The 26994-nt window shown below is 43.8% G+C and overlaps 1 protein-coding gene across 2 annotated transcripts; it reads left to right on the forward strand.

Moving 5' to 3' along the window:
- Positions 1–5500: 5500 nt before the first annotated feature.
- Positions 5501–24386, forward strand: LOC125899699 (interleukin-1 receptor type 2). 2 transcript variants are annotated; one of them, XM_049594175.1, is made up of 10 exons: positions 5501–5625; positions 6584–6673; positions 6848–7106; positions 9064–9238; positions 9556–9733; positions 10390–10467; positions 10557–10622; positions 10705–10840; positions 18792–18937; positions 21793–24386. In XM_049594175.1, the coding sequence occupies exons 1-10, from the start codon at positions 5529–5531 to the stop codon at positions 21936–21938; spliced, it is 1371 nt and encodes a 456-aa protein (XP_049450132.1). In that variant the 5' UTR covers positions 5501–5528; the 3' UTR covers positions 21939–24386. The 2 variants fall into 2 exon arrangements, with proteins under 2 accessions (XP_049450132.1, XP_049450133.1); XM_049594176.1 differs by lacking the exon at positions 5501–5625 and adding an exon at positions 6308–6432.
- Positions 24387–26994: the final 2608 nt, after the last annotated feature.

Below are 26994 nucleotides of genomic sequence, written 5' to 3' on the forward strand. Positions count from 1 at the left end.
ATGAACTCGGGCCCAGCAAAGCCGGCGGCGTTTTTGGGTGCTGTTGATAAATGGCTTTCGCTTTGCATTGTAGAGTTTTAACTTGCATTTGCAGATGTAGCGACGAACTGTAGTTACTGACAGTGGTTTTCTGAAGTGTTCCTGAGCCCATGTGGTGATGTCCTTTACACACTGATGTCGGTTTTTGATGCAGTACCGCCTGAGGGATCGAAGGTCACAGGCATTCAATGTTGGTTTTCGGCCTTGTTGCTTACGTGCAGTGATTTCTCCAGATTCTCTGAACCTTTTGACGATATTACGGACCGTAGATGATGAAATCCCTAAATTTCTTGCAATAGCGCGTTGAGGAATGTTGTTCTTAAACTGTTCGACAATCAGCTCACGCATTTGTTCACTAAGTGGTGACCCTCGCCCCATCCTTGTTTGTGAATGACTGAGCATTTCAGGGAAGCTGCTTTTATACCCAATCATGGCACCCACCTGTTCCCAATTAGCCCGTTCACCTGAGGGATGTTCCAAATAAGTGTTTGATGAGCATTCCTCAACTTTCTCAGTCTTTTTTGCCACTTGTGCCAGCTTTTTTGAAACATGTTGCAGGCATCAAATTCCAAATGAGCTAATATTTGCAAAAAATTACAAAGTTTACCTGTTCGAACATTAAGTAACTTGTCTTTGCAGTGTATTCAATTGAATATAGGTTGAAAAGGATTTGCAAATCATTGTATTCTGTTTTTATTTACGGTTTACACAACGTGCCAACTTCACTGGTTTTGGGTTTTGTATGATAGAAAGCCATGATAACACAAAGGCTCCGGCTGATACTGCTTACAGCATTAATGTACTGACAAGTGAATTTCCCCGATGTGGGATGAATAAAAGTCTAAAGTCTTACCGGTTACTACCTAGAAGCGGCAAGCTGCTAGGTAGCTGCCAGCGTTAGCTTGCCGTCCGTGGATCGTGGCAGAGAGAAGATTCTGGCAACGGAGAAGCCAGAGGGGAAATTAGAGTCAACATTGTGTGAGATGACTGAATATTGATTAGAGTTTACAAATGTGGCTTCTTTTCAATTGAATTTAACTTACGGTGAGTGATGCTGTGGCGCTCAAAATACACTGTTTGGCGGCACTCTTCTGCTTCTTCTGCTGACTTTCCGTCAGACTGTACGCCTTTCAGCACATTAGCGCCCCCACAGGTGGAGATTTAAATTACAGTTCCTCATTGAGCCAGCGCCTCAGTCAGTCAGGGAAATTGGTGGGACCACTTGGGGGGGGCAGTGGGGTGGCAAGCAATTTTCCAGGGGTGGCCACGGCCCCCCTCTGACCCCCCTGTGGGGGCACCATTGTATCCCTTACATATTGGTATAATTCCACTGAGTCTACTGTTGTTTGTACTGATACTGTACATATTGGTATCGTTTACTGTGAGTTGTTTGTACTGGTACTGTACATATTGGTATCGTTTACTGTGAGTTGTTTGTACTGGTGCTGTGCATTCTGCTATAATTATTTACATTACTATTTATTTTTTCTTGTTGCTCGGTCTCTTTACTCATTTATTTAGTAGAGTGTCCACACACCTTCTCATTCTACATATACATAGAGGTATACTGGTGGCTTTACAGCCTACATTTTATTCAGTACGTTTACATGACACTTGAAAAAAACGAATTATTGCCTTAATCCGACTATAAGTGGAAAACTGAAGTGCATGTAAACGCGTTACTCTGACTAATATCGGAGTTCTCCAACTCCGATAAAGACACCCAGATAATGCGATTGGAATTCGATTTTGTCCGGCATGTATACACCTTAATCGGAGTTAAACTAGACAACGCATGTGCACATGCTCCCCACCCTGGCATATGACCCCGGAACAGACAAGACATGCTATTGTTGTAGCCCTCCAACAACATACGCCGTTCTTGTCTGCCTCTTGAAATCACCATGACCACGAGGGATAGCGTGCACCTTATCTGCAAAATCAGTAACTGCTCCGATGAACCTAGTCTCTGGTCCTATAGAGCTGTTTAGCCTCACAGGTGCTACACATACGTCCCAAAGTTTGCTGCTATATTTAAACCCAACACTTAATGACGGAGCTGCGCTCAGCCGTGAAGGTGACGACAAACGGAGTTTAACTCCACGACGGAGCGAAGAAGTCAGTTTGGAAAAGACCCTGAGGGAACGGAAAGTATTTAAAGCATTTTGAAAATACAAAATGACTCTAAAGTGTCTTGTTTTAAATTATATTTTAATTTTTACTGGTTACAAAAGTAACTGAAGTACAAATTTCAAATAAAAGTGACAGAATCATCCTGACGTCTCTCATCTCTGATCACTGTTACACATGAAGCCTCCGTACAGGAAGTCGAGGTGATGTCACTGTGGACCTGAAAAACTGCAAAAAAAAATTCTGTTCCACATTTACATATTTATTCAGTGAAGTATTACTTTTACAATAACTTTTTTTTTTTTACAGGGGGCAGAGTCAGATCGGCTGGTTAACCATTCTTCAATCATCATTATATCAGCCTTTTTAAATCCACCATCAGTCAACCTCAACTTTTAATAAAACATTGACACATAAAATTGTCTTGTTACCTCTGCTGTAAAAAATCATGTTTACATGGACAGATTTAACTACAACCTCCACCAACGTCTCGTGTGTCACGGCTCCTCAGCACAGCTGATGTGATTCAAATATTTCCAGTAAGGAATAACTCTGCAGCGTCATGAAGTCCAAAACTCAAAATGTATTTTTAAAGTTCAGAACATGTTTTTATGAAATATAGTTCTTTAGTTCAGATTTTTCAGCTGTTCAAAACCAACATTTTCTCTACAACTGACGGACCTGAGCTACGAAAAAATAGCCTGTCAGTCAGTCAGTCAGGTTGACGCGACTCACTGTCTATGCACCGCCCCTGTGTGTTGTCCCACAATGCACTGTGTATCTACCATCCTTATAACGACGTGGATGGATGCAGACACCTGTTGCAAGTTAACAGGGGAACTTTTAATAAACTACAACCAACGCAGCTCAGAGCTTCTCTTCACAACATGGTGGGCGTCACCCAAACATTCGCTACGGCGTGATTGCCCCTCCTCCAGTTTCAGATGTCACTGATCCTGATGAACGTGCACACGCTCAGGTACTTGTTTACAGAAAAGAACAGGGAGTGTCTCACATTTCATTCATTCACTAATCATGAAGTGTGAAAGGCTGAAGAAACAATGCAGACACTGTCACCACAGTCTCAGAGTGGAGCCACGCCTCCATGTTAACACTCATGGCTGAGTAACTAGTTAACTAGGGTCCGGGTCAGGGTCACGGTGAGGGTCAGGGTCCAGGTGGGGGTCAGGTTGGGCGGCGGTGGTGCTCATAATAAGCATGGTGCAAAACCCATCTGTGTATGGCGGCAGCAGAGCGAAGGTCGCTGCTAGCATCTCACTAAGAAAAACAGAACACCTCCTCCTCCTCCCTTTCATCTGACGATGGTTTTTATTTCGCCAGCTGGAGTTTATAAACGTTAAAATGGCGTCTGTGAACGCTGCTCCATGTGCCTCTAATATGTGTCTGAACGCCATATGTGTCTGGCTCAGAGGTAGAGCAGGTCGTCCACCAATCAAAAGATAAATGGTTCGATCCCCGGCTCCTCCAGTCTGCATGTCGAAGTATCCTTGAGCAAGATACTGAACCCCAAATTGCTCCCGATGGCTGTTCTGTTGTGTGAGTGTGTTAAAACTGAGTAGCAGGTGGCACCTTGTATGGTAGCCTCGGCCAGTGTGTGTGAATGGGTGAATGTGACTCGTAGTCTAGAAAGGCACTATATAAGTGCAGGTCCATTTACCATCTTGTTCTGAAGAGTGAAACATGTACGACATAAGAAAATAAAACTGTTCTTCATCTTTGTCAAAAGTCTGTAAAATACAGTTTTATTTCATCACAACACAAGAACATGACAAATACTGATAACAACAAATCAAACACACAGATACTCAGTGTATCAGGAACTGGGTTTCCATCCAAATGTATCGCAGATTTTAAGCGAATTCATTTAAAACGTTTTCAAATTTATAAACCTTATGTTACCTTCTGAATTATCTTCTGGCATGTCCAAGTTGTCAGGCTCGTGTCCCTCCATGCTCGATTCGCCATTAACGTTACCTAATGAAATGAAGGTAATGTACATTATTAGCTATGCCTTACCATTGAAATCAGGAGATTTAAAACTAGCTAGCTACCAGTCAGATGTAGCTAATATTTCACACAATATACTACCGTTACCTTACCTTAGTTGTTTATTGACGGGCTGATAGCCGTAACCAGCAGTCTTTGTCCAAGAATATCGTCCATTTGATGAAAATATCTGAAGTTGGTTTTAGCTTTCCCTCCTGCTCGGCTGGTAGACATACGATGCCTCTTACTCATGTAGCGTTGTTTTAAACTCTTCTACTTACTTATTTGCCAGTATTTGCCATGGTTTGTCAAAGCCTTTATTCATCATTTGTTTCTGTGGGTCTTGACACACGGTCGCGTTCCTTTGCTGTTTTCCATCTAGTATGGCATTAATGTTCGCTTCTTTTATCAATTGAAGGAAACATTCAGTTTCGTTGTTGCTCCAGACATATCTCACGCTCCCTTCCTCTGCCGCCATTTTTTGACTGTGGACTCGTGGAGTAGAAGTGAAGTAGAAGTAGGATCTGGTAGCCTACGTCATCGTTTATTTGCTAAATCTGTTTCCATTGCTAAAAGTCGCATTTTCCTAATATCCATACACTGACTTTATCACCTCCTCCAAGCGTAAAAAACTTTTTTTGCGATATTTTGACTTTTTTTTCAAATTTCAGGTGTTTCCATTCAAGTTTTTTTCACAATTGTTGAAAATGCAAATAAAAATAGGTGGATGGAAACCCAACTAGTGTTCGTAGTCACGTTCTCAGTCATGTGATTGGCTGTTTCAGTACACAAACAAATAAACACACTGTGACCACAGACTAAAAAACTAACATTAAATTCTTCGTCCCTCTAATACTGAGCAAATAAAATCCAAACTGTCTGTGTGTGGAGACCTTTGCTGGTCGGAGGGTGGTTTCATAATGTAGGAGGAGGAGGAAACCTCCCCAACTCATCATCTGTGTGTGTGTGTGTGTGTGTGTGTGTGTGTGTGTGTGTGTGTGTGTGTGTGTATGTGTATGCGTGTGTGTGTGTTGTGCTAAAACAAACATGGAGATGTCCTCCACTGACGTCAGAGACAGATGATGTCAGACAAACGTCCACAACAGTCGTAAACACTCCAACTTTTTTTTTATTTTTATCAGAATTAAATACTGGCAGCTCCGCCCACAATGTACAGCGTGTGTGTGTGTGTGTTTGCGTGTGTGTGTGTGTGTGTGAGAGGAGTCAGCAGCTGTGTGTGGTGAGTTGTACAGTTTGCTGTGTTACATTGAGAAACCTGAGAAATTTCCATCTCAGAGGAAACTTTAAAAAGAGAGCGAAGGTTCCCTCTGAGCTGTCAGGACACCGACCACATGAAGCTGCGCTTGCCACCGTCACCACGTCTGTCTGACAGTCACCACGTCTGTCTGACCGTCACACTGCCGGGGTCGCCACGCTCACCTGGACACTGTGAGTACTCTCTCCTGCTGTGTGTGTGTGTGTGTGTGTGTGTGTACAGTTTTTTTTATCAAATGAATATTGATAGTGAATATCTGAAACAGTTTTATTGTGATCAGTGTTTTTAAACTGTGTAATGTCGATACCTTTAAAATAAATCAATATCTGACACCAGGAGGAAAAACTAAAAATGATGTAAATGTAAATTAACTATCAATATTTTCCAAGATATTTCATCAAAATTAAAAATGATTTAAAGTCGAAATATAACGAAACTATTTTGTATATATTTTTAAACTTTTAACATTATTTTTTACTATTTCTACTTTTTAATACAACTGATTATATTTTCTACTTAAAGCACAGTTCATGATTTTTTTTTTTTTATGAGACCATTTATGGTGAAGCTCTGCCACCATAAATCAGAACACAGATAAAAAATGAACTTTTCTAATCTTTAAAATTATCCATTAATTCTGTTAAAGGTTTGTATTTTAATCATAAATTAAAAACATATATAAATAAAAACGTGTGTGTTTTCCCATCATCACTGTGAGTGATCAGATTTGCTGACCTTTAATATCAGTGGCCTTAAAGTGACTCATGGTAAAGCCCCGTGGTTATATTTGGCCGCTGATGGGGGCGGGCTGAACGGGAGTGTTTCGGTGATGCCTCATGTGATGTCACAAGTTTTACAATCCACAGAAGAGTTTAAATTAAAGCCAGCCGTCATTTAAACTCTGAGCTGGTGGAGGAAACATCAGGTGTCCGTTTGCCTCCTGCAGTCTGAAGGAGTTTAATTATTGTGTCGTCCTCACTGTGAGTGAATTTACTGCTGTTTGTTCTTTTAAATTTTGAATATTAAACCTGAAACTTGAAACCACCTGAACACCTGCAGCTGTCTGTGTCGGCTCATTGGTTCGACACCATTATGTCAGCTGATGGTTGATCTCTCTCTGTGTCCCTGCAGACGTTGTCATGGCGCGTTTGGCATTTATGTTTGTGGTCATCGTCCAACACGTTTATGGAAATCCTCCTCTGATTCCTCTGTCAGTCAAAGGTGAGCATGCTCTGCATGATGTCAGTGCACATTATAAAAACATCACTGAGTTAAACTTCGATAGTTTCAGACTCTCCTGTATTTAAAGAGTGAACAGATTTTGGCTCGACAGGTAAACGACGTGTTTCTGTAACCATAATAATAAAGTTTTTATTTGAATGATTTCGTCTCCAGACGGCTGCTCGCTGGTGTCTACAGAGCTGAACATTTTGAGAGTGGAGGGCGAGGCCATAATCCTCTTATTCCCCATGTTTGAGACCGTGCTCCGAGAACACAACATTGCCCTCCCAACAGCGAAGTACCTCATCACCAAGGACAACGGGCCAGAGGGCGCGGCCTATCACAGCGAGGGGCGCATTCAGCAGCATAACAACCAGCTGTGGTTCCTCCCAGCTCAGGCTTCAGACTCAGGGGAATATATCTGTTCTTACAGGTAACATTAAAACTCACCTGTTCTTACAGCCAACACAGTAATTGTGTATTTTATTCCAAGTGCAGCACTGATAAATCTAGGACGACATCATTTCCTTTAAAGGCACAAACACACTGACAGGAATAACTAACACGCCTTATTTGATGCTCAGCTGGAGCTCTGATGACGTACAGTGGGTGTCACCATAGGACCGGCGGTCGGTCGCTGAAATATGTGGGCGGGGTCAAGATTGTGTTATTTACAGACACCATCTTTATTTTCTGTACTTTTCCATCAGAGCAGCCGATAAGGTGACATCAGGCAGGAGGGAGAGAAACACTGAGAAGCAGCGGTCACTTCATCTTGTATTTAAAGTCACATACAGTATAGCTCATCAAAACTCCGCAGATGTCAGACATCCTCCTTGATAGACGACAGGTGGTCGGTCTGTTTATGTTCGTTATTTTCAGTATCTGATGTGATGAAATGTGATGAAATGTGATGGATCTGTAGCAGCTGCTGGCAGCGGGAGTTGTTTTCGTTCAGCACTGCAGAATTACAACCAAACTGTTAATAAAGGTTTAGGCTAAGCTAACAGCGCTAACCTCAGCTCATCCACCGTGGTGTCTCTCCATCTCTTTGCTCACTTCAATGCTCTAAAATCAAATCAAAGTCAGAGTAGCAGCGTCCAAACAGTCTGACTCGCCTCAGAGTGTTTTTAGTGTTTAGTGTTTTTAGTTCGTGTTTAAAACAACCGACGTACATGTGTGCGTCAGTGCAATGGGCCTTCAGCTTTTTCTCCAAAAAATCCACCACACCATGTGACAACTGAATAAATAAATATTCTGATGATATATATACTCAAAAGTAGATTTTTTTCAGTAAGTTAAGTATTTCACATTTTTCTATACGTCTTCTTCTGACTGCTTGTTGTTGTGGTGACGATCACATGGTGGGAAATGTTAATCTGAATTCATTTGATGATTAAGCAATATCACACGAGAGGGAGTGATGTTGCACTGTGATACTTGATACTTGTTGTACTGCGGCCTCGTGCCTATGACTGAATCACAGCCGTGACGATATCACAGTACAACATCACGAGCTCAAGTGTGATATTGCTTTTATACTACAGTTCAACAGTTAAATAAGCAAGGCTGATTAAGAAATGTTGAAAAATGAGGACAAAATAGATAATTTAAGCATTTTATTTGTCTTCCGCCAACAAAAATAGTTCCCTCAGGACTCCGCTGTCACCGTGGCTATGTAACGCAGACATGGTGCGCCAGGCACTTACTCTTTATACACATTTATCTGCACGTTTCCATTAATTGTGCAGCCGGTGAAATAAGTCTGTGGTGACTGCATGGTGGACTGTGGCTTCACAGGCACAGCCGACTCTGCCTTCTGATCTGACAGTATGTTGCTTTTCTCCAAGTCATTGAGCTCCGCTGATGAAACACTGACAAACCTGGATGTGTGCTCAGATGGATTCAGCTTCTCCTCTCCCTCATCTTCCTCTGATGACCATTCATAGTTCAATTCAAAACTTATTTTAGGAAATAAATCCATATTTTTGGCTGTTTGACAGTGGATGAATTAATTAGCCTACAACGCAACTGCTGAGCTCACTGACACTAACCGTCAGCTTTGATTTGATTGTTGATTGCAATCAGCTGTGAGGTGGAGTGATACATACACAGTGAAATAACCGTGATGTTGTACTCCAATATCGTCACGGTTTTACTGTCTCTCGACCAATCAGATTGCAGGGCCGGAACTAACTGTTGTATAATCAGATTTATATCACATCTTTTCTAAGTCGTCCCTCTGTTGCCGCGGAGGTTAATGTACAGACAGCAGATTTCTCAGCACCATCATCAGGATTCGAACTTTCTGGTTGAAGAATGATTTTTTTTAGGAGCTACACCTTCTTGTTTCCTGCGACTGAAGAATTTTGTCCCCATTTTGTCTCCAGAAATGAAACCTACTGTGTAACTGGGAGTATCAGGCTGCAGGTGTATGAGTCAAATGCCGTTGACATGGAGAAAGTGTCATATCCAGTCCGAGCCGTGGTTGGAGAGAATCTGAGACTCTCATGTCCATCTCTGAGTCACTTCAACAAGACGGGAAGACGGATCGAGTGGCACAAGGTCAGAGAGCGTAACGACATCCTCAGCCTAACAGTGTTTAAAGTAAAATCTATTTATCATTGTCAGATACTGTGATGTCAGCGGGTACGAGCTCTACAGGGCAGACTGGTTATATATCATTTCACTTCCTGCTGGTGGAGGTCTGATGTCAGACCTCACACTGTAACACACTAATCATCCTCCCATTTTATGAATACCTCAGACTTTAAACTCACACAGCACCAGATCTGTGACTCTTTGGACCTCAGATGGCCTCGGATAGAGTCGAACGCTCTCAGTGTTTCCTGTAAGTGATGCAGTGTGTTGTTTCCTGACAGGACTCCAGTCCCACCTCGCCTCGGCCGGGCAGAGCGAGCTCCTTCAGCCAGAACAGAGGTAAACTCATAATCCCCACTGTGAGGCGGTCCCATGCAGGTGTCTACACCTGTCAGCTCAGAGCGCTAATCAACAACCAGTCGTACAAAGTCAGCAGAACCATCGTGCTCCGTGTAGAAGGTGGGTGACTCTTTGATTTATGAGTGTAGAGTAAAGGACAACTGGAACCATAACTATAACCATGACCATACCAACGTCCTGCGAACACCGACAGCCGAGCGCACAGTTTATGCTTCCTGTTGTTTATCACACTGCTCTGAACACTATCCTAACGATGTTGTTTTCCACAGCGCTCATCGTTACTGTTGTCGTGTGGACGATTTTTTAAACAGTATATTTATAATGATCATTCTTGGTGTGGACGGTCCTTATCTACATCTATGTCTCCATCTGTATCACCTGTAAGGTGTTAACTTGTTTTCTGGATGAATGTAAATATCTTTTCATTTTTCTTTATTGTTTCACAGGTTCATGATAAAAATACATTTTTTATATAAAAAAAGAAAAAAATCACAAATTTAGACAAAACAACTATCATGCATAAATTGTAGTTACAGGATCATAGTAATCAGAAAACATTAGTCAATAAGAGACATCATTAGTTGGCCTGTGTCACCCTCTGCTGGTGGGACAGGTGTAACACACAACCCAGATGACTGTCTCACACAAAACACTGTGACGTGCCATCAATCAGTACCATCATAGTCTTATTGTTGTTTCTGTAGTTGTTGTTCTTATAAGTAAGTTTTTTTTTGTTTGTTTTAACATAAATAAAGATTGGGAGCCTGAAGTCACTGAACCTGACCTGTTGTCAACCTCTGACCCTGGACCGATCAGCAGCAGCACTGCCAACAGTGAGTTTATTTATTTATTTATTTTTATTTTTATATGTCAGGATGATAAAATTGAAGTTAGAACTTTAACGTGTCTCCTCGTGTCTTAGCGCCGATGATTCGACCTCCTGTGATCGTGTCCCCGCTGAACGGCTCCATCTTTGAAACTTCACATGGTGAGTGATAGAAAGGTTCGTTAAACACGTGTTAACAAACAGACAGGATGTTTATATTAACTCTATATTAACTCTTCTAAAGGTTCAGCACTGGAGCTGTCGTGTACGGCGCTCACTGAGTGTCAAACAGCTGACTCCACTGTGGTCACATGGCTGGTCAACTACCAATCAGTGGAGTCATCATACCTCGATGGGCGGGCTCTGCAGGGAGGAAGGAGGTAACTGCTGATACACTCTGTCGTTATAAAGACAGGAGGTCCGAAAAGTGACTGAACAACTTCATTTAACCTTAAACTCAACACATACAAAGCTTCACGTTGCCACGAACAAAAAAAACCCCGAAACTACAAGTAGGAATTAACTTCGTACTCTGGGATCCTGATGCGGCAGAAAAAGGTTAATCCTCAACTTAAAATGAATTTTAGTACAATCACATTTTACAATTTAAATTTAAAAAAACAACTTTTTAAATACATACTGAACAGGGCTCATCCTGGGTATCACCCTGGTTATCAATCAATCAATCAATCAATCAATTTTAATTATAAAGCCCAATATCACAAATCACAATTTGCCTCACAGGGCTTTACAGCATACGACATCCCTCTGTCCTTATGACCCTCACAGCTGATCAGGAAAAACTCCCCAAAAAACCCTTTAACTGGGAAAAAACGGTAGAAACCTCAGGAAGAGCAACTGAGGAGGGATCCCTCTTCCAGGACGGACAGACGTGCAATAGATGTCGTACAGAACAGATCAGCATGATAAATTAACAGTAATCCACATGACACAATGAGACAGAGAGAGAGAGAGAGAGAGAGAGAGAGAGAGAGAGAGAGAGGGAGACAGACAATAATGTTAATAGCTTACAACAACATTAATGAAAGTAATAATATTATAATTATAATTCTGGCTACTGTGGTACAATATGTTGAAAGTAAATATTAACATCTGATAAGATGTCAATATTTATCACTCTGGGTATCACCCTGGGTATCACCCTCTGTATCACGCTGGGTATCACCCTGGTTATCACCCTGGGTATCATCCTGGTTATCACCCTGGGTATCATCCTGGTTATCATCCTGGGTATCATCCTGGTTATCATCCTGGGCATCACCCTGGATATCATCCTGGGTATCATCCTGGTTATCATCCTGGTTATCATCCTGGGTATCATCCTGGTTATCACCCTGGTTATCATCCTGGGCATCACCCTGGTTATCACCCTGGTTATCACCCTGGGTATCATCCTGGTTATCACCCTGGTTATCATCCTGGGTATCACCCTGGGTATCATCCTGGGTATCATCCTGGTTATCACCCTGGTTATCATCCTGGGCATCACCCTGGTTATCACCCTGGGTATCATCCTGGTTATCACCCTGGGTATCATCCTGGTTATCATCCTGGTTAGCATCCTGGGCATCACCCTGGTTATCACCCTGGGTATCATCCTGGTTATCATCCTGGTTATCACCCTGGTTATCACCCAGGTTATCATCCTGGGTATCATCCTGGTTATCACCCTGGGTATCATCCTGGTTATCACCCTGGGTATCATCCTGGTTATCATCCTGGGTATCACCCTGGGTATCATCCTGGGTATCATCCTGGTTATCACCCTGGTTATCATCCTGGGCATCACCCTGGTTATCACCCTGGGTATCACCCAGGTTATCATCCTGGGTATCATCCTGGTTATCACCCTGGTTATCACCCTGGTTATCACCCAGGTTATCATCCTGGGTATCATCCTGGTTATCACCCTGGTTATCATCCTGGGCATCACCCTGGTTATCACCCTGGTTATCACCCTGGTTATCACCCAGGTTATCATCCTGGGTATCATCCTGGTTATCACCCTGGTTATCATCCTGGGCATCACCCTGGTTATCACCCTGGGTATCATCCTGGGCATCACCCTGGTTATCACCCTGGGTATCATCCTGGTTATCACCCTGGGTATCACCCTGGTTATCACCCTGGTTATCATCCTGGGCATCACCCTGGTTATCACCCTGGTTATCACCCTGGTTATCACCCAGGTTATCATCCTGGGTATCATCCTGGTTATCACCCTGGTTATCATCCTGGGCATCACCCTGGTTATCACCCTGGGTATCATCCTGGGCATCACCCTGGTTATCACCCTGGGTATCATCCTGGTTATCACCCTGGGTATCACCCTGGTTATCATCCTGGGTATCACCCTGGTTATCACCCTGGGTATCACCCTGGGTATCACCCTGGTTATCATCCTGGGTATCACCCTGGTTATCACCCTGGTTATCACCCTGGGTATCATCCTGGGTATCATCCTGGTTATCACCCTGGGTATCATCCTGGGTATCACCCTGGGTATCATCCTGGTTATCACCCTGGTTATCACCCTGGGTATCATCCTGGGTATGACCCTGGGAATCACCCAGGTTATCATCCTGGTTATCACCCTGGGTATCATCCTGGGTATCATCCTGGTTATCACCCTGGGTATCATCCTGGGTATCACCCTGGGTATCATCCTGGTTATCACCCTGGTTATCACCCTGGGTATCATCCTGGGTATCACCCTGGGAATCACCCTGGTTATCATCCTGGTTATCATCCTGGGTATCACCCTGGGAATCACCCTGGTTATCATCCTGGTTATCATCCTGGGTATCACCCTGGGAATCACCCAGGTTATCATCCTGGTTATCACCCTGGTTATCATCCTGGTTATCACCCTGGGTATCACCCTGGTTATCACCCTGGGTATCACCCAGGTTATCATCCTGGTTATCACCCTGGTTATCATCCTGGTTATCATCCTGGGTATCACCCAGGTTATCATCCTGGTTATCACCCTGGTTATCATCCTGGTTATCACCCTGGGTATCACCCTGGGTATCATCCTGGTTATCATCCTGGGTATCACCCTGGTTATCACCCTGGTTATCACCCTGGGTATCATCCTGGGTATCACCCTGGGTATCATCCTGGGTATCACCCTGGTTATCACCCTGGTTATCACCCTGGGTATCATCCTGGGTATCATCCTGGTTATCATCCTGGGTATCACCCTGGGTATCATCCTGGTTATCATCCTGGGTATCATCCTGGTTATCATCCTGGGTATCACCCTGGTTATCACCCTGGGTATCATCCTGGTTATCATCCTGGGTATCACCCTGGGTATCACCCTGGGAATCACCCAGGTTATCATCCTGGTTATCATCCTGGGTATGACCCTGGGAATCACCCAGCTTATCATCCTGGTTATCACCCTGGTTATCACCCTGGATATCATCCTGGGTATCATCCTGGTTATCACCCTGGGTATCATCCTGGTTATCACCCTGGTTATCACCCTGGTTATCATCCTGAGTATCATCCTGGTTATCACCCTGGGTATCACCCTGGTTATCACCCTGGTTATCACCCTGGGTATCACCCTGGTTATCATCCTGGGTATCACCCTGGTTATCACCCTGGTTATCACCCTGGGTATCATCCTGGGTATCATCCTGGTTATCACCCTGGGTATCATCCTGGGTATCACCCTGGGTATCATCCTGGTTATCACCCTGGTTATCACCCTGGGTATCATCCTGGGTATCACCCTGGTTATCACCCTGGTTATCATCCTGAGTATCATCCTGGTTATCACCCTGGGTATCATCCTGGTTATCATCCTGGGTATGACCCTGGGAATCACCCAGGTTATCATCCTGGTTATCACCCTGGGTATCATCCTGGTTATCACCCTGGTTATCACCCTGGTTATCATCCTGGGTATCATCCTGGGTATCACCCTGGTTATCACCCTGGTTATCATCCTGGGTATCACCCTGGTTATCACTCTGGTTATCATCCTGAGTATCACCCTGGTTATCACCCTGGGTATCATCCTGGTTATCATCCTGGGTATGACCCTGGGAATCACCCAGGTTATCATCCTGAGTATCACCCTGGTTATCACCCTGGGTATCATCCTGGTTATCATCCTGGGTATGACCCTGGGAATCACCCAGGTTATCATCCTGGTTATCATCCTGGTTATCAACCTGGGTATCATCCTGGGTGTCACCCTGGGTATCACCCTGGTTATCACCCTGGTTATAATCCTGAGTATCACCCTGGTTATCACCCTGGGTATCATCCTGGTTATCATCCTGGGTATGATCCTGGGAATCACCCAGGTTATCATCCTGGTTATCATCCTGGGTATGACCCTGGGAATCACCCAGGTTATCATCCTGGTTATCACCCTGGTTATCACCCTGGATATCATCCTGGGTATCATCCTGGTTATCACCCTGGGTATCATCCTGGTTATCACCCTGGTTATCACCCTGGTTATCATCCTGAGTATCATCCTGGTTATCACCCTGGGTATCATCCTGGTTATCATCCTGGGTATGACCCTGGGAATCACCCAGGTTATCATCCTGGTTATCACCCTGGGTATCATCCTGGTTATCACCCTGGTTATCACCCTAGTTATCACCCTGGTTATCATCCTGGGTATCATCCTGGGTATCACCCTGGTTATCACCCTGGTTATCATCCTGGGTATCACCCTGGTTATCACTCTGGTTATCATCCTGAGTATCACCCTGGTTATCACCCTGGGTATCATCCTGGTTATCATCCTGGGTATGACCCTGGGAATCACCCAGGTTATCATCCTGGTTATCACCCTGGTTATCATCCTGGTTATCAACCTGGATATCACCCTGGGTATCATCCTGGGTGTCACCCTGGGTATCACCCTGGTTATCACCCTGGTTATAATCCTGGTTATCATTCTGGGTGTCACCCTGGGTATCACCCTGGTTATCACCCTGGTTATCATCCTGGGTATCACCCTGGTTATCATCCTCTGTATCATCCTGGTTATCACCCTGGGTATCATCCTGGGTATCACCCTGGGTATCACCCTGGTTATCACCCTGGTTATCATCCTGGGTGTCACCCTGGGTATCACCCTGGTTATCATCCTGGTTATCATCCTGGTTATCACCCTGGTTATCATCCTGGTTATCACCCTGGGTATCATCCTGGGTATCATCCTGGGTATCACCCTGGGTATCACCCTGGTTATCATCCTGGGTATGACCCTGGGAATCACCCAGGTTATCATCCTGGTTATCATCCTGGTTATCACCCTGGGTATCACCCTGGTTATCACCCTGGGTATCACCCTGGTTATCATCCTGGTTATCATCCTGGGTGTCACCCTGGGTATCATCCTGGTTATCATCCTGGTTATCACCCTGGGTATCATCCTGGGTATCACCCTGGTTATCACCTTCGGTATCATCCTGGAATATCACCCTGGTTATCACCTAGGGTATCATCCTGGAATATCACCCTGGGTATCACCCACACGATACGCTAGACTTTTTTGTCGCCGGTCATTTTGACCAACAGGGTCATACAAATCCGGTCATAATCTATTTTTACCTGTCATTTTAATTTTCCTTTAAGATAGACAAAGATATTTAGTTTTCATTCGTTTGTTTTTAATAAATCCAACAAGCAAGTTATAAAGTGTGCATTAATAAGGACATGAACGAAAAGATGAACAGACATCCACACACCCGTGCCATTCTGGACACACCGGACACGGAACCCAAGCGCAGCACCCAGCAGTGGAGGCAGTTTTCAATCGGTGCCTCTGTTAACCTATCTGACTGTCCACACAGGCCGCTGAGCAGAGTGGAGTGCCCATGGAGGCAGCACTTCAGTTCGGCATCTGGTCTATTTTTCACACGAGCACTTCTGTCAAGCTGGATAGAGCGGATCGTACCAAACAGGAGGTCGGACACAGAAAAGATGAGAGAATCTGGCCATATTTCAAAATAAAATAACAACAGCACGCACTGAGGAATGTGAGGAGAAAATACCGTGTTTATAATTTAAAAAAACACAACAGTGCATAACTGAACACATTTTTCAATACCCTAATCACTTCATTACAATTTTAATTTGTGTCACCAAGCCTACAGACGTAAGTACATAAATAAAATGGTCAGAACAATATGCTCTATTCATTCAGTGTTTATCCAACACGCTCAATACGTGGACATGCGATGACAAATTGTAATTAACTTATTACATTATAAAAAACTATTAAAATATGGACTTACCCATGTCTAAAATGACCTGTTGAAATGAAAAAACGAGTACTGATGGGAACAGATGCGTGGAGTCGATGTTTAACCAGTGCGGAGAGCGCAGGAGAAATGCGCTGCCTGTCAAGCACCTGCGAGTACACTTGCAGGACTTCGGCGGCACTACGCGTCCAGTGTGTCCAGGACTCAACAACGCTACATGAAGCAGATGAATGACTTTTTCTCTGCAGTGTGAAAACAGCAGCCACTGACTGTGCACTCCTCCGCCATGTGGGCAGGGGTGGTAATTGCAACCAGTCAAAATGACCGACGGCCTTCAGATTGTGGTCATTGTTGTAAAAAAACGGTCAATGATCGAGAATATCCGGTTAACGCGACCCCTGGTATCACCCTCTGTATCATCCTGGGTATGACCCTCGGTTTAACCCTCAATATCATCCAGGGTATCACCCTGGGTATCACCCTCAGTATCACCCTCGATATCATCCTGGGTATCACCCTGGGTATCACCCTCAGTATCACCCTCGATATCATCCTGGGTATCACCCTCAGTATCACCCTCGATATCATCCTGGGTATCACCCCTGGTATCACCCTCTGTATCATCCTGGGTATGACCCTCGGTTTAACCCTCAATATCATCCAGGGTATCACTCTGGGTATCACCCTCAGTATCACCCTCGATATCATCCTGGGTATCACCCTGGGTATCACCCTCAGTATCACCCTCGATATCATCCTGGGTATCACCCTGGGTATCACCCTCGATATCATCCTGGGTATCACCCTGGGTATCACCCTCAGTATCACCCTCGATATCATCCTGGGTATCACCCTGGGTATCACCCTCAGTATCACCCTCGATATCATCCTGGGTATCACCCTGGGTATCACCCTGGGTATCATCCTGGGTATCACCCTCAGTATCACCCTCGATATCATCCTGGGTATCACTCTGGGTATCATCCTCGGTATCATCCTGGGTATCACCCTCAGTACCACCCTCGATATCACCCTGGGTATCACCCTGGGTGTCACCCTCGATATCATCCTGGGTATCACCCTGGGTATCACCCTCGGTATCACCCTATTAATCACCCTGGGTATCACCCTGGGTATCACCCTCGGTATCACCCTATTAATCACCCTGGGTATCACCCTGGGTATCACCCTGGGTACCATCCTGGGTATCCATTCATTCATCTTCTAACCGCTTCATCCTCTTGAGGGTCGCGGGGGGGGACTGGAGCCTATCCCAGCTACATCGGGCGAGAGGCAGGATTCACCCTGGACAGGTCGCCAGACTATCGCAGGGCTGACACATAGAGACAGACAACCATTCACGCTCACATTCACACCTACGGACAATTTAGAGTCACCAATTAACCTGCATGTCTTTGGACTGTTGGAGGAAGCTGGAGCACCTGGAGAGAACCCACGCTGACACGGAGAGCTCCCGATTCATCTGATATCAATATCACTCGATGGGAGACGTCTTGCAGAGACTCAGAGAAATAAAACTTTAAACTTTACAAGGAATTATTTTATAAAGGAGATAAAATTCAGAGAAGCAATAAAACTGAATAAATTATAACTAAATGTTGGTTGTATGATAACAGCAGCAAAACGGAGAAAAGGAAGTGAACAGTTACGTCACAGCCTCTGAGGAACGAAGACTTAATAATTTAAAGACCGCTGAGATTAACGCGGTTAAAGCTTCACATCTGTGGAAATGAGCCTGCGTTAAAACATTAATCTCAGATTTGATAAATCGACATCCGGTCATTATTATCTTTGTTATCAAATACTATTATTATTGCTTACAAATAAAGATCAATTTGATTTGAAATGATCTGAATCTGATGAATTGAATATTTTAACTTTTAACAGAAAACCATGTGATGTCAGCTGATGACATCAGAATATTATTTTATATACATCTCCTGACCCACCGCAGTCATACCATGTCTGCCTCACGTTTCCATGGTAACCACAGTGTCTGTCTCACGTTTCCATGTTAGCCACAGTGTCTGTCTCTTGTTTCCAGGGTAACCAGAGTGTCTGATGGCTGCCACATTGAGATGAGGCTCATTGTGGTCGAGATGACAGAACAAGACGTGAAAACGGTGCTGAAGTGTGTCGCTCAGAATCGAGGAGGGAGACAGGAAGTGGTCGCACAGCTTCAGCTAGAAGGTGTGTGTGTGTGTGTGTGTGTGTGTGTGTGTGTGTGTGTATGTGCATGTGTATGGCCACTGAAGCACTTTGACTATCACTGGATTTCAGGACGCAGTGGATGAGATCGAATCACAACACAAATTAAACATTAGCAGAACAAGGTTGTTGTCGTACTGCTGCTTAAAGAATATAAGCAAAACAAGCCCGAAAAAGGCACTAAGCACGGCGTCGTCAAGCATCTTGTTATCCGGAGCGAGGACTACAGTGTTTTCTTCCGGTAAACGTAAACACGTAACATCCGCCCCGCCCCCTATCCAATCAGAAACCTTCCCTGCCCCAAACCTTGTGTGGACCCGAATAAAGGCAATTAAACTGATCTCAGTGTAAACCCTCATTCGAAATGAATATTTCCCATGTGAACTACCTGGAAAGACTTTAATTCTTGAGAAGCCATCATGTAACCGTACCCAGTGAAACAAGATGTTAATTAAAGTTACGAGACTCAAAACAGACATCTGTGTCCTGATGGAAGTCAACGGGAAAAATCTTTTCAACAGCCTCACATCAATCAATCAATCAATTTTATTTATAAAGCCCAATATCACAAATCACAATTTGCCTCACAGGGCTTTACAGCATACGACATCCCTCTGTCCTTATGACCCTCACAGCTGATCAGGAAAAACTCCCCAAAAACCCTTTAACGGGGAAAAAACAGTAGAAACCTCAGGAAGAGCAACTGAGGAGGGATCCCTCTTCCAGGAAGCCAAACGCTTAAGCCGCTGTGTTAGATTGGCTTCAAAGTCTGGTGCACTAGCCCCGACGTTAGCAAGCAAAGTTAGCCTCCAATTAGAACCTGACAAGGCTCACTAGTAAGGTGGACTGTTAAGATGGACTGTCAAGGTGGACGGTTAGGGTGGACTGTTAAGGTGGACTGTTAAGGTGGACGGTTAGGGTGGACTGTTAAGGTGGACCAACTGTGATAACAAAGTTCATTCTTTCTATCTGTGGCTGTTGTTCTGGAGTGAGATTATTGTTGTTGTTTATCAGGTTTTATTCATTATGTAAATTTTCTGATGGTGTTTTGTAGGGCTGTAGTCAACCAAAGAAAATCTTGGTCGACTAAAGTCGCACATAACCTTTAATTAATCGATCAGTTGTAGGAAAAAAAAATCTGCACGTTATTTTTACTTCTGTGGTGGTGTGTCTGTGTCACTCTGCAGTTACACCTCTAAAACACTAGTCTGCAGTGGAGGACTGTGTTAAGTGCTGTAAAGTTTAGTTCAAATCAAACTTTATTTATATAGTTGATTCAAAACACACATTAAACACACATTAAACATGGCTTAATAGAGACAATTTCAAACACAAGTACGCAAATCAGCTTCACTATAAATCATAGCATTCACAGACAAACACTTGTCTTTATCTGGACACATTTCCCCACAAATACAACATGCTAACGTTATTAGCACAAGCCTATGGCATTTTACATTGTATAAATTAGCCTAGCGTCTAGCGATCTTTCCCTCTTCTCATATAAAACCAGGGACAACAGCAACATGTAACAAAGGTAATGGTACATAATTTGGCTCCATTACAACTCACAACATTCACCAACAAAACAACTGTCTTATACTAAACACGTTTTCCAAACAAAAACAACATGCTAACGTTATTAGCACAAGTCTATGGCGTTTTACATTGTATACATTAGCCTAGCAGCTAGCGATCTTTTCCTCTTCTCATATAAAACCAGGGACAACAGCAACATGTAACAAAGGTAATGGCACATAATTTGGCTCCATTACAACTCACAACATTCACTGACAAAACAACTGTCTTATACTAAACACGTTTTCCAAACAAATACAACATGCTAACATTATTAGCGCCAGCCTATGGCATTTTACATTGTATACATTAGCCTAGTGACGAGCTGAGATTTCCTCTGCTCATATGAAGCCAGGATAAATCCTGAAGTATAAATCCCTGAAGGATAAATCACACACAAGACTTAAAATGCTATTTTAGTGGAGGCTTTATTGTCTTCATAATTTATTGTTTCTTATCTGTGAAGTACAGTAAATACAAGCTTCGTTTCCACTGAGGGAAATGGTGTCAGTTTACAGAGACAGACAGGAGGTCTGCGTCACCGCGACGCTGAGCGTGAGGGTGGGCGAGTCCAACTTTCTGTCAACAATGGGGGTGTTTTGAAAACACCCCAATTTTCACAGGTAACTTAGCCTGTCCCCCCGCCGCAGGAAATAATGGATTAATCCTGGAAAGTTGTTGATGTAGCACTTTTGTCCTTATGAAAGTAACACGGCGATTATTTGACTAATGAGAATTTGGTCGGACGAGAGCACAGCGACCAAATAATCAACTAGTTGACCAGGAGACTACAGCCCTAGTGTTTTATATTAATTCATATTTATATGCTTAAGTGTATTTTACACAGTTAACAGTAGGCTATACTGTTTAAATTTTTCTTTGCATTAAAGCAGCTGTTCTTTAATATTGTTGAAGGTCATTTTGTGCCTGTTTTTATTTTAAGTATAAGTTAAGACACCGTTTATGGAACAGTGCCGCTTTAAAAGAATCGTTTTAGCACCAGTGTAAAAACCTCAAAGATGTCCAACTGTACAGACCATTATGTTCTATCTTGACTTTGTTGTCTTGTTTACAGTCTTAATGTCCGACTGTTTGTGTTTTTGACCACGTCTGATTCTGTTTTAACAACGGAGACAAATAGATCTTAGTAAATAACCAATGAACATAGAGACTAATGTCTCCTGACACTGACATGATCCTTAGTGATGATCTAGACGACCCTAACCCTCTGAATCACTCGCCTCCTCTTCTCTCTGCAGACTCCACATTTACATGGCTGGTGGTAGCTGCGGTGGGCGTGTCCTGCTTCCTGTCTGTGGTCTCTGCTTTCCTGTACGTCCTCTTCAAACCTAAAAGGAAAAAGAAGATGGATTACATTCTGGCTCGACAGAACAGCACCTTCTAACACCGACCTCCTTTAATGTGTTTCAGTAGTCTGTCTTGCACTGTGTGCATGTGAAGTCGTGCAGTGACATCACCAGGATGCGTTCAGGGTCCAACACTCCTTTTACAGAGACTTAATGTTTGTAAGTCAGCAGCTACATTCAGCTCCAGTAATGTGCTGTTAGTCAGTGTCCGTCATGTCTTTATTCTCCAATGAGCGTTATTCAGCGATGTGTTATTGCTTCAATAATGAGGCATCTGTTTTATTTAAGTATTATTTTACAGCCGTAACTTTTCTTTCATGGATCCATGTCGAACCTGAGGCATAAATATCCTGCTGGAATTTAACCCAAAACTATATGTGGACAAATTCAGTTCAGTCTTCTGTAACATCTGCGTCCACGTGTCCAACACACAGTTCAATATGAGGTCGTTCAAACACTCCGTCAGATGATGTGTTCAGTGACCACGTCAGTCCAACACTGTCAGAGACATTTATAAAGTCACAAACACAAAGGAGGAAGATTATTAGAAACACCTCTCACTGACTCGTTCACAGCAGCAATTAATCAGTCAGTTTCCAACTATTAAATTAATCAACTCATTTGATAATTATTTAATTTCTCAGACTGAGTATTTCCTGGTTTCTTTCCTCTGTGACAGTAAACTGAACATCTGTGAGGACGTCATTCAGAGAAACATTTTATAGATGAAACATTTACTGATCAAAACAATCGACAATTAATCAACTATGGAAATAATCGTGTGTTGCATCCCTCTTACAAGCACAGAGACAATATTCACACTGGTGGTGATACCATCCTGTTGATAGTCTGATACCATCCTGTCGATGGTCGGATACCATTTTGTTGATAGTCTGATACCATCCTGTTTATGGTCTGATACCATCCTGTTGATAGTCAGATACCATCCTGTTGATAGTCAGATACCATCCTGTTGGTAGTCTGATACCATCCTGTTGATAGTCTGATACCATCCTGTTTATGGTCTGATACCATCCTGTTGATAGTCAGATACCATCCTGTTGGTAGTCACATACCATCCTGTTGATAGTCAGATACCATCCTGTTGATAGTCAGATACCATCCTGTTGGTAGTCTGATACCATCCTGTTGATAGTCTGATACCATCCTGTTTATGGTCTGATACCATCCTGTTGATAGTCTGATACCATCCTGTTGATAGTCAGATACCATCCTGTTGATAGCCTGATACCATCCTGTTGATAGTCACATACCATCCTGTTGATAGTCAGATACCATCCTGTTGATAGTCAGATGCCATCCTGTTGATAGTCTGATACCATCCTGTTGATAGCCTGATGCCATCCTGTTGATAGTCTGATACCATCCTGTTTATGGTCTGATGCCATCCTGTTGATAGTCTGATACCATCCTGTTTATGGTCTGATACCATCCTGTTGATAGTCACATACCATCCTGTTGATAGTCAGATACCATCCTGTTGATAGCCTGATACCATCCTGTTGATAGTCACATACCATCCTGTTGATAGTCAGATACCATCCTGTTGATAGTCAGATGCCATCCTGTTGATAGTCTGATACCATCCTGTTGATAGCCTGATGCCATCCTGTTGATAGTCTGATACCATCCTGTTGATAGCCTGATACCATCCTGTTGGTAGTCAGATACCATCCTGTCGATGGTTGGATACCATCCTGTCGATAGTCAGATACCATCCTGTCGATATTCAGATACCATCCTGTCGATAGTCAGATACCATCCTGTTGATATTCAGATACCATCCTGTTGGTAGTCAGATACCATCCTGTTGATAGTCAGATACCATCCTTTTGATAGTCAGATACCATCCTGTTGATATTCAGATACCATCCTGTTGGTAGTCAGATACCATCCTGTTGATAGTCAGATACCATCCTTTTGATAGTCTGATACCATCCTGTTGGTAGTCAGATAGCATCCTGTTGATAGTCAGATACCATCCTGTTGGTAGTCAGATACCATCCTGTTGATAGTCAGATGCCATCCTGTTTATAGTCAGATACCATCCTGTTGATAGCCTGATACCATCCTGTTGGTAGTCAGATGCCATCCTGTTGATAGTCAGATACCATCCTGTTGGTAGTCAGATACCATCCTGTTGATAGCCTGATACCATCCTGTTGGTAGTCTGATACCATCCTGTTGATAGTCTGATACCATCCTGTTGGTAGTCAGATACCATCCTGTTTATAGTCAGATACCATCCTGTTGATAGTCAGATACCATCCTGTTGGTAGTCAGGCTCGCAAGCTGCTGTGTTGGACTGCATTAGATTTTACAGTATATATTTACAGTTTATTTTTTAAAATGCAGTAAAGCTCTCAGGGAAACATCTTGTACGGTAAAAGTAGAAAGTTAAGTCTGTTTTTAAATGTCTGACCATTTATATATCAAATCTGAATAAAGGAGTGATGTGTGAAAAAGCTTTGTATCCACGTCTATGTTTGATTAAATTAAGTATTTTAAAGTTATAATCTTAAAAAATAAACATTAGATTATTATATTTAAAGTATTTGATGGTTTAACTGTTGTGATGACTGCTCTTTCATCGCTACCACTTGACGTCGCAGTGACAGGTTCAACGTTTCCTTCTAACACAGTGAAGAAGAAACGATCCATTAAACACCACAAACCTCAAACTGTGAGCTGAGTGTGGAAATATCACATCTGATTTTACATGACGCACAGTTATTTATTTACTTAATTAGGTTTCTGTGGGCCCTTGAACGCAGCACAGGCAGATAATACGATATACCTCCTCAGGCATGCTCCGCCTGTGTCCGGATTACCATCTGCGCCCTCAGAATGTGGTGCTCCGTCTGTGTCCAGATTATGATCTGCGCCCTCAGATTGTGGTGCTCCGTCTGTGTCCAGATGTCGATCTGCACCCTCATAATGTGGTGCTCCATCTGTGTCCAGATTACGATATGCACCCTCAGATTGTGGTGCTCCGTCTGTGTCCAGATTACGATCTGGGCCCTCAGATTGTGGTGCTCTGTTTGTGTCTAGGTCTGTGTCCACATTACGATCTGCGCCCTCATAATGTGGTGCTCCATCTGTGTCCAGATTACGATCTGCACCCTCAGATTGTGGTGCTCCATCTGTGTCCAGATTACGATCTGCACCCTCAGATTGTGGTGCTCTGTTTGTGTCCAGGTCTGTGTCCACATTACGATCTGCGCCCTCAGATTATGGTGCTCCATCTGTGTCCAGATTACAATCTGCACCCTCAGATTGTGGTGATCCGTCTGTGTCCAGATTACAATCTGCACCCTCATAATGTGGTGCTCCATCTGTGTCCAGATTACGATATGTGCCCTCAGATTGTGGTGCTCCGTCTGTATCCAGATTACCATCTGCGCCCTCAGATTGTGGTGCTCCGTCTGTATCCAGATTACCATCTGGGCCCTCAGATTGTGGTGCTCTGTTTGTGTCTAGGTCTGTGTCCACATTACAATCTGCGCCCTCATAATGTGGTGCTCCATCTGTGTCCAGATTACGATCTGCACCCTCAGATTGTGGTGCTCCATCTGTGTCCAGATTACGATCTGCACCCTCAGATTGTGGTGCTCTGTTTGTGTCCAGGTCTGTGTCCACATTACGATCTGCGCCCTCAGATTATGGTGCTCCATCTGTGTCCAGATTACAATCTGCACCCTCAGATTGTGGTGATCCGTCTGTGTCCAGATTACAATCTGCACCCTCATAATGTGGTGCTCCATCTGTGTCCAGATTACGATATGTGCCCTCAGATTGTGGTGCTCCGTCTGTATCCAGATTACCATCTGCGCCCTCAGATTGTGGTGCTCCGTCTGTATCCAGATTACCATCTGCGCCCTCAGATTGTGGTGCTCCGTCTGTGTCCATATTACGATATGCGCTCTCAGATTGTGGTGTCTGTCTGTGTCCAGATTACCATCTGTGTCCTCAGATTGTGGTGCTCCATCTGTGTCCAGATTACAATCTGCGCCCTCAGATTGTGGTGTCTGTCTGTGTCCAGATTACGATCTGTGTCCTCAGATTGTGGTGCTCAGTCTGTGTTCATATTACAATCTGCACCCTCATAATGTGGTGCTCCGTCTGTGTCCATATTACGATACGCGCCCTCAGATTGTGGTGCTCAGTCTGTGTTCAGATTACGATCTGCACCCTCATAATGTGGTGCTCTATCAGTGTCCAGATTACTATCTGCGCCCTCAGAATGTGGTGCTCAATCTGTGTTCAGATTACAATCTGCGCCCTCATAATGTGGTGCTCCATCAGTGTCCAGATTACTATCTGCGCTCTCAGAATGTGGTGCTCCGTCTGTGTCCAGATTACAATCTGCGCCCTCAGAATGTGGTGCTCCATCAGTGTCCAGATTACTATCTGGGCCCTCAGAATGTGGTGCTCCATCAGTGTCCAGATTACTATCTGCGCCCTCAGATTGTGGTGCTCCGTCTGTGTCCAGATTACAATCTGCACCCTCATAATGTGGTGCTCCGTCTGTGTCCAGATTACAATCTGCACCCTCAGATTGTGGTGATCCATCTGTGTCCAGATTACGATCTGCACCCTCATAATGTGGTGCTCTATCAGTGTCCAGATTACTATCTGCGCCCTCAGAATGTGGTGCTCAATCTGTGTTCAGATTACAATCTGCGCCCTCATAATGTGGTGCTCCATCAGTGTCCAGATTACTATCTGCGCCCTCAGAATGTGGTGCTCCGTCTGTGTCCAGATTACAATCTGCGCCCTCAGAATGTGGTGCTCCATCAGTGTCCAGATTACTATCTGGGCCCTCAGAATGTGGTGCTCCATCAGTGTCCAGATTACTATCTGCGCCCTCAGATTGTGGTGCTCCGTCTGTGTCCAGATTACAATCTGCACCCTCATAATGTGGTGCTCCGTCTGTGTCCAGATTACAATCTGCACCCTCAGAATGTGGTGCTCCATCAGTGTCCAGATTACTATCTGCGCCCTCAGATTGTGGTGATCCATCTGTGTCCAGATTACAATCTGCACCCTCATAATGTGGTGCTCCATCTGTGT

The sequence above is a fragment of the Epinephelus fuscoguttatus genome, linkage group LG13 (assembly GCF_011397635.1).
Source record: "Epinephelus fuscoguttatus linkage group LG13, E.fuscoguttatus.final_Chr_v1".
Classification (NCBI taxonomy): Eukaryota; Metazoa; Chordata; class Actinopteri; order Perciformes; family Serranidae; genus Epinephelus; species Epinephelus fuscoguttatus.